The sequence below is a fragment of the Belonocnema kinseyi genome, chromosome 5, assembly GCF_010883055.1.
Source record: "Belonocnema kinseyi isolate 2016_QV_RU_SX_M_011 chromosome 5, B_treatae_v1, whole genome shotgun sequence".
Taxonomy (NCBI): domain Eukaryota; kingdom Metazoa; phylum Arthropoda; class Insecta; order Hymenoptera; family Cynipidae; genus Belonocnema; species Belonocnema kinseyi.
The window spans coordinates 114,087,379-114,096,506 of NC_046661.1; the positions used below are offsets into that span (position 1 = coordinate 114,087,379).

The following is a 9,128-nucleotide window of genomic DNA, read 5'->3' on the forward strand; positions in this document are numbered from 1 at the left end:
AGTAGGCGTTCCGCTTACATAGCCCCTTTTACGGAGTAGTTCAGCATGGTTTCGCAGACGTTGCTGCGAAAAGTGCGATAGCTCCGGGTGTTTCTCGCACCCGTCTCCGGGTGTTTCTCGCTCCGTCCATCCAAAGGTCACGAGATCCCGCTGATCCATCGCATTGAATCCATTTTCATTGGCTCCCCCAGCTCCAGATTGGCCGGCATTGTTGGCCGACCCATTGTCGGGAGCCCTGCGCGTTCTGTTGTTTTGAACCGCACTCACTACAACTATGTTTGGTGTTGTCGTTGTTGTTCCCACGAGAAGCTAGGGAAAGGGGTTCGTCCATCCTTGTAGGGCCCCGCATGCAAGGATAATGCTGCTTACCCTGAGAGGTCGCCTGGTATCCCAGAGTCACCGTTCTAGACACCTCACCCAGGTGCCATTCAGCTTTCGGCACGGTTTTCACACCTCCGCTTGGGGGTTAATTCCTTCGGGACCACCCCTGGACAATTGTCCGCGACTGCCTATTTATTTTTGTAACCATATTCAGCAGAAACCCTTGGTACAGGGACCCTCTATCCACAACCCGAGGACGCGTTCGGTGGCTTTGTCATAGGCCCTTCGGTTTGATTCTAGAGGAATCAAAACCAAATATATATATTGAATTCTCAACACTATAAATGAATATTCAACTAAAAAAGATTGTCGATCAAAAGAGATGAATTTTGAACACAAAAAGACGAACTTTCAACAACAAATTATATTTTAACCAATTATAGTTAAATTAAGAACTAAATAGTTGAACTTTCAAGCAAAAGAGATAAATTTCCAATCCAAAAGGATAAATATTTTCAAAAACAGTTAAATTTTCGACCAAAAAAGTTGAATTGCTCAACATATGTAGTTTAATTTTCAACCCATCATGATGCATTTTCAACCAAATGATCGAATTTAAAAAAAAAAATAATATTCATGACCTTCTTTACTATAAATAATGAATTTATTACCAAAATAAGAATTTTTAACCAGTTGAATTAAACGAAAAAAACACTAAAAAAGATACCTTTTTGAATCAGAAAGGAAATCATTCAATTTTATGCGTGAAAGATTATTTTTAACAGAAAAAAAACATATTTTGTACGAGTGAAATGATAAAAAAAACGTTATTTTGACCAAATTGTTGAATCCTTAATTAAGAAGAAAAAATTTTCGGCAAAAAAGATGGTTTTTCTAACCGAAAAGACGACGTTTCAACAAAATAGTTAAATTTTTAACAATAAAGATTAATTACACAGGTCGACAAAATGTGACAAAAGTCAAAAGCCAGATCGCAGACCAAACATTTGCGAAGGATTTTGGTGCGCTGAATCCGAATCCGAACACAAACTTGTAACTGTACAAGAAAAATGTCTACCTCAAAGCTAATATGGAATTTGAAAGTACTAATCTTCCCTTTTAAAACCTACTTGGATTTATTAGGATACCTTTATTTTTCACCAAAATATTGTAATTTGAATTTTTTTATTTTAGTGTTTTAACCCATTAACGCTGAGGTGTTCAGATTTATACAACGCATTCTCTATTGCTGATGGTACGATATTTTTTCTTTAAAATATTATATCAGGGGTTTTCGAGGGTGCCCTTTCTATTGCCGGCGTTAGTTTTTTGTTATAACCCCTAGAAGATCCAATATGGCAGCCACAATTTAGGGTTTTAAAAAAGAACAAAGTATCCCGCACAAAATACCAACAAAAAAGCGCACATTCGTTTGGAACCAAACTTTGCTCATTGATAAAACAATAAAAAATAAGGAACCCGTGTCTTTTCATTTCTACGAAAGCCGTTTTCTAGGGGTAGAAACCACCCCTAACAAGCCACAAGTATGCTAACCCACCTGACTCTGGGAACAATAAGTTTAGTCGCATATTTTTCTTGGAATAATGAAGTTCCATGCCACAAGTGGGTTAACCCACCTAGCTGATAATCCACCTAAACCCAGAAATCACCCCTACCAAATCATAAGCAGGCTAACCCACCTAACCCTGGGAGCAGCGAATTTAGTCGTTTACATTTCGTGGAATAATTGAATTCCACACTGCAAGTGGGCTAACCTTCAAATGAAATTTTTCAATTTAACGTGTCAACCCATTAACGCCGAGATGGTACGCCATTGACCTTTAAAAATGTTATCTGAGGTCTTTTCAGGGGTTCCTTTTCGATTGACTCAGTTTTTTTATAACTCCTTGAAGAGCGAATATGGAAAACAGTGAGGGCTTAAAAAAAAATTACTATTATTATTATTATTATTATTATTATTATAACACCATTAAGCCATTTCCCTTTCGGGGTAGGCGTGACTCACTCGGTAGGGGAAAGGAGTAGTGTGTGGAAGGGATAGAGATTTTTCAGATTGATCCAGAATTCTCGTGCTATTTAAGTAAACAACACGTTCGTTCCGCAACACTGCTCCGACCCAGGTTGCTGATCAATCAAGGTCTTTTGTTTTAGGCGTCATTCAATCTACTAAGACTCTTTTTATTAACTATTTGCCGCCATACTTTCCTGTCCTGGCATACTTCTCTAGCTTCTTTTATGTCCATGCATTTTTTCATGCAGGCTCTCGTGTCTCTTCTAACTAGGGTCTCATTCACACATTCTAACCATTCTTTCCGCGGTCTACCTCTGGGCACGCTGCCATTTACTTATTATGATTCATTTAATATTGTAAATTTACTTAGGATTTTCCAGCTTACTAAGGCAAGACTCAATATTTTCCAGTCACTTAAGGCTGGACTTGGGATTGTCCAGCTAAGCAAGAAAGTACTTAATATTTTCCAGCCAATTAAGGCAAGACTTTAGATTGCCCAGCCAATTATGGCAAGCCTTTGGATTTCCCAGCCAATAAAGGCAAGACTTTTTATCGTCCAGCCAGTCAAGACAACCCAGTGGGCAAAAAATTTGGCGACGTCTTTACGACATCGTTACGACATCTTTACAACAACTTTACGACATCCTATGTCCATGTCGTTTCGGTGTCTTTGCGATATCGTAAAGATATCGTCAGATCATACGACTCATTTACGATATCTTAAAGACACCTTAACAACATGGACATAGGATGTCGTAAAGTTGTCGTAAAGATGTCGTAAAGACGTCGCCAAATTTTGTGTCCAATGGGAAGACTTTGAATCGTCCAGCCAGACAAGGCAAGACTTACGATTGCCCAGCCAGTTAAGGCAAGACTTAGGATTGTCCAGCTAAGCAAGGGAGTATTTAATATTTTCCAGTTAATTAAGGCAGACTTTAGATTGTCTGGCCAATCAAGGAAAGACTTTAGATTGTTCAGCCAATCAAGGAAAGACTTTCAATTGCCCAGCCAATAAAGGCAAGACTTTGTATCGCCCAGCCAATAAAGGCAAGACTTTGTACCGTCCAGCCAGTCAAGGCAAGACTTACGATTGCCCATTCAGTTAAGGCAAGATTTCGGATTGTCAAGCTACGAAAAGAAGTACTTAATATTTTCCAGTTAATTAAGGTAAGACTTTAGATTGCCCAACCAATCAAGGAAAGACTTTAGATTGCCCAGCCAATCAAGGAAAGACTTTGAATTGCCCAGACAATAAAGGCAAGACTTTGTATCGCCCATCCAGTCAAGGCAAGACTTTGAATCGCCCAGTCAGTCAAGGCAAGACTTTGAATCGTCCAGCCAGTCAAGACAAGACTTACGATTGCCCATTCAGTTCAGGCAAGACTTGAGATTGTCCAGCTACGCAAGGAAGTACTTAATATTGTCCAGCCAATTAAGGCAAGACTTTAGATTGCCCAGCCAATCAATGAAAGACTTTAGATTGCCCAGCCAATAAAGGCAAGACTTTGTATCGCCCAGCCAGTCAAGGCAAGACTTTGAATGGCCCAGTCAGTCAAGGCAAGAGTTTGAATCGTCCAGCCAGTCAAGGCAAGACATACGATTGCCCAACCAGTTAAGGCAAGGCTTACGAGTGTATGTCCAATGAAGTTGAAACTAATTGCCTGTTTTCTTATGGAAACGTTCGCGCATCATGTCAAACGATCGTTGAAGAGACTTTCGTTTATGACTAGTAGGGTCATTATCATTTCTTTGCAAAGACCAGCAATAGTCGGCCATCATTCTTACATTGCATCGACCTTGATAATGTTGCTCTTTTTGGTGAAAGTCTTGATGAAAACGTTCGCCCATTTCTTCACGAAATGCTTCAAAATTTTCTGGGAAATAATCCAAATAAAATTTGAGAAAATGTAATTTCATAATCATCAAACAACTTAATCTTTTAAAAATCTTTAACATACTAGATACATTAGTTCTAAATTTGGATCTCGATTGTTCCCTAAAAATTTCTGTACAACATCTTTGAAACTCAACCATGCATCCTTTTCAATAGATGTCATGGTTTTGATGAAGTCATCATCTTTGACAAGTTTTCTTATATCCGGCCCAACAAAAATATATTCCTTAACTTTAGCTTCACTTAATGCGGAAATTTAGATCTGATATAATTGAAACATTCTCCTTGGGTGTTTAGGGCTTCCACAAATTGTTTCATTAATCCTATTTTTATATGGAGTGGTGGCAGTAAATACTTTCTTTCTGTCAACAAGACTTTCATAAACAACATTATACTGACCAAATGTCCACTCTAATCTGACTGGCCATTTCTCCATTATGCAATGTTCATCCCTTGCACGTTTTTTGTTGGTATTTTGTGCGGGATCCTTTGTTCTTTTTTAAAGCCCTAAATTGTGGCCGCCATGTTAGATCTTCTAGGGGTTATATCTAAAAACTGACACCAGCAATAGAAAGGGCACCCTCGAAAACCCCTGAGATAATATTTTTAAGAAAAAATATCGTACGTCAGCAATAGAGAATGCGTTGTATAAATCTGAACACCTCAGTATTAATGGGTTAAAAAGCTAAAATAAAAAATTTCAAATTACAATATTTTGGTGAAAAATAAAGACATCTCAATAAATCCAAGTAGGTTTGAAAGGGGAAGATTAGTGCTTTCAAATTTCTTATTAGCTTTGTGGTAGACAATTTTCTTGTACAGTTACATAACCTCAAAAACAGCTATACAACGCGTTTTTTCACTTTTAGGTTAAAATATTTTGAAAATCTGACGTACAGAAGCAATTTTGAGCTCGAATTCGGATTCAGCGCATCAAAATCCTTCGGAAATGTTAGGTCTGCTCTCTGGCTTTAAAATGTGTCGACCTGTGTTATCCTACAAGAAGATTAGTGTTCTACTAAAAAGACATATTGTCACAAAATTGTTTAATATTGAAGTAAAAAAAAACGAATTATCTGTGAAACGGTTGAATTATCAACCCGAAAATATGATCATTTTTGGTAAAAATAGTTTAATTGTTACAAAATAATTGAATTTTTGACAGAAAATATAAATTTTTAATAAAATAGTTAATTTCAACTAAAAAAGACGAACACTCAACAAAATGAATAAATCCCTAACAAAAATATTAATTTTTAACCAAATAGTTGTTACTTTGAAACAATAAATATGCAATTTTGATCAAAATAGAGGAATTTTCAACCATAATTGAATTTTCAATGAAAAACAATGACTTTCCAATGAAATTTTTTAATTTATAAAGAGAAAAGATCAGTTTTTAATCTAAAATATCAATTTTGAGCAAAAAATGAAATAGTTATATTTTTAGTTTAAATAATGAATTCTTAATAATGAAGCAACGTTATTTTCAGCAAAATAGTTAAATTGTTAACCAAAGAACTGAATGTTCAACTAAAAGAATAAATTAATAAAAAATTCAACGAGTTTAGCATGGAACCCAATGGACCAGTTAAATTTGGAACTAGTTAAAAGAAATTAATCGTCAACCAAGAAAGATGAATTAAAAAAAATAGTTGCATTTACAAAAAATAATTAAATTTTTAACTAAATAGTAGAACATTTGATCAAACAAGAAATATGTAGCAGAATTATAATAGTATACCTTTCAACTAAATATATTTGGATTTTCTTATTGGATTATATTAATTAATTTCAAATTTATCATCTGGAAACATTTACATTTACATTTTTAGTTAAAAAAAATAATTATCAACTAATAGAAAACGTATTTTCAACAAAATAGTTAAATGCTTAACGGAAAAGATGAATTTTTAGCTAAAATGATGAATCTTAAAAGGAAATAATTTTCAACAATAGATTTTAAGATTAAGTCCAAAAGATAGTTTTTTAAGGAAGAGCATTCTTTTTTTTTTAAATTAATATTTGAATTTGCAACTAAATCGTAGAATTTTTAACTAAACGAGAAATATATAGCAGAATTATAATAGTATACTTTTCAAGTAAAAATATTTGGATTTTCTTATTGGGTTATGTAAAATGAATGTTAAATTTATTATCTGGAAACAATCCCATTACATTTATACAAAATAGTTGCATTAACACAAAATATTTAAATTTACAACAAAATAGCAGAATTTTTACCAAACATGAAATATACATGAAAATATAAAAGTTAACTTTTAAACTAAAAATATTTACATTTTATTTTTGGGTTATACAAAGTAACTTGTTATCAAACACAGATTTGGCGCGACCCCCCCCTCCCGCCAAAATTGATAACGTAGTTAATGAACGCCACCGAACTTACGAGGGTCCATAGTGGCAAATGTATAAGTGATAGGTAACACCTTTTTGGTTTCTAAATCGAGAATATCCACATCCAATCATATAACTATTTGCCCATATTACCTAAATAAACAAATTTTTTTCATGATTTAAAAAAAACAATTTATATAAAATTTTAATTAATTAAATTTTATATCGGGGATGCCTCAATCATTCTTTTTCTTTATTAATTTTTGTTTACCTGTGTGTAGTGACCCGTTTTTTTAAACACACCATTACTTTTAATTGGACCAAAATTGAAATTTTGGTGCTCGTCAAACCATTTATTTATCTGTTTTCCGAATTCTTTTGCATCTGATGAATTTCTCTTCGTTTTTGTCTGGGCGATATTTTGACCTACTTTGAACCTTGCTAAAATAAAATAATATTGTCATTTTAATTAATTATTTTTTTAAATTACGAAAAATCGATTTCATACCAACTTCTCTCTCTTCTTTGCTATTGTGTCCAAAAGTACAATTGTTGGCCCACTTTTGAGCACCATTTGCTAATTCCTCATCCCAATACTTTTTTTCAATTAAAAAACAGTATAATAATTAAAAATAGATTTTTTGAATTAATTATTTGTTGACTAATATATTTTTTCAATTAAATGTACCATTTCGCGCATATTTGAAGCTCGCGGTTGATTTCCAATCAGTCCTTTTGCAATTGACTGTCGAATTTCATTGTGCACATTAAGAATTTCCATTATTTCTTCACAGTTCAGTTTACCAGTTTCTGTAGAAAAAGCATATTTTTTTTCAGCAATATTAAAATACCTGAACATAAAATTTGTATTTTTTTGTACTTATTTATTCGCAATTCTCTGTTTATTTTTCATAGAAAAAGTTTTTCCTTATATACATGAATCAGTTTGTAAATTTTTGAAAAATTAATTTTATAGGCGAATAAAACAATATTTGTCTCCAATAAAATATATCTTCCTTTAGAGATAACATGTGCCATACAAAAAAATTAATAGCGGTACCTGCTTTCGATTTCAGACTTAAACTTAAAATTAACACTTAAATTGTCGATTTCGAGCGATGACTATAACTAATGAAATGGAATTACCCGTAAGTATTTTTTGTTTGTTTTTTCAAATCATGAAACCATATCACAAAATTAAAAATATCGCACGGCGCCTAGATTTTACTCTGAATTATTTAGGCTGAATTATCTCGGAACATTTACCGCATTCATATTTTATTCATGCAGACATTAAACGGATAAACTTACGAAATAAGACAAAATCCTACAACTGTATTTGCATAATGTAGAATGTGGATGTATGCGGGAGAAATTTGGGTGGAATTTTGAAGATAATTAGAATTCCAATCAAATTTAAATGCGTGGGAAAAAATTTAATTTCGATACCAGGCCAATAGGTTTAAACTCGATTTTATATCACTAAAAATAAAAAAAAGATGGAATTGGGCTAAAATTTTAGACGCCTAAAGTTAGACGTATTTTTATTCTTCATTATGAAAATAATATAGGATAATGCTTAAAAAAGCAATTTCCACTTTTTTACTTCGAATTTCAAAACTCATTTTCCAAGAAGTTTAAAAGGCAATCTTTTAATTTATGTTTCGATTGTGGAAAAAGTGTCAAATTTAATTAAGACTGGCCATGTTAATACTTTCCCGCATGCAGGCTGTCAATTTTAATACAAAACCAAAATGATGAATTTTCAACTAAAATGGGGAATCATCAACCAAGATAATGAATTGTTAGCAAAGCAGTTTGACTTTTAAAGAAGTAGTTGAATTTTCAAAAAACGAAACGAATTTTCAGCCAGAAAAATTAATGTTAATCCAAAAACGACGAATTTTCAACACAATACATGTATTTTTAGCCAAAAGATTGAATTTTAAACTAAAACGGATTAGTATTCAAATGAAAAAACGCCCAGTAATTAGCGTTGAATTCATATGAATGAAGAATTTGTATACTAATGAATGCGCGATTTTTCCTCCGTCTAAAAATACCCCAACTGGACCCCCATCAAGTTGGCCCCACGAAGTTCACATTTTTAAAATTTTCTTTTTGCATACGTTTGTACGTCGTTTGTACCGTTTTTACATTCAATATTATCGTTTGTACCAAAGATATTATAAACGTAGATGCGGTACGGGGCGTCGGAGTGGGGAATTATATATATAGGACATCACATTTTCTGCCCTATCGAGGTGCTGCCCTCATCGCACTACGAAGTCGAATTCTTGTTTTCTCATTCTTCGTAAAATATGACGGTAAAACAGTAGAAAGATTTTTTGAGGTTAGAAAAGTTTGACATGTATGTGTCGCTGAATTTTTTCAGATCTGAAGCTTGATCCAGGTTTTCGATACAGTCTTTTTTTTAATTATAAAAAAAAATGTTCTCGAAAAATCATATTTTTAATTTTTAAAAAAGTATTATAAAAAGACATTTCGAGATAAACAAGTGTG

At 33.4% G+C, this 9,128-nt stretch overlaps 1 protein-coding gene across 1 annotated transcript in view; it reads right to left on the reverse strand.

Moving 5' to 3' along the window:
- The window catches only part of LOC117172950 (venom allergen 5-like), a 34,940-nt gene that overhangs the window by 902 nt on the left and 24,910 nt on the right, over nucleotides 1-9,128 (reverse strand). Inside the window, exons 2-5 of the mRNA XM_033361257.1 lie at nucleotides 7,294-7,415; nucleotides 7,114-7,201; nucleotides 6,877-7,046; nucleotides 6,658-6,758 (exon numbers count right to left, since the gene is read on the reverse strand). Of these exons, the coding sequence (XP_033217148.1) occupies nucleotides 6,658-6,758; nucleotides 6,877-7,046; nucleotides 7,114-7,201; nucleotides 7,294-7,415 (481 nt within the window). The remainder of the gene's footprint in view (nucleotides 1-6,657; nucleotides 6,759-6,876; nucleotides 7,047-7,113; nucleotides 7,202-7,293; nucleotides 7,416-9,128) is intronic.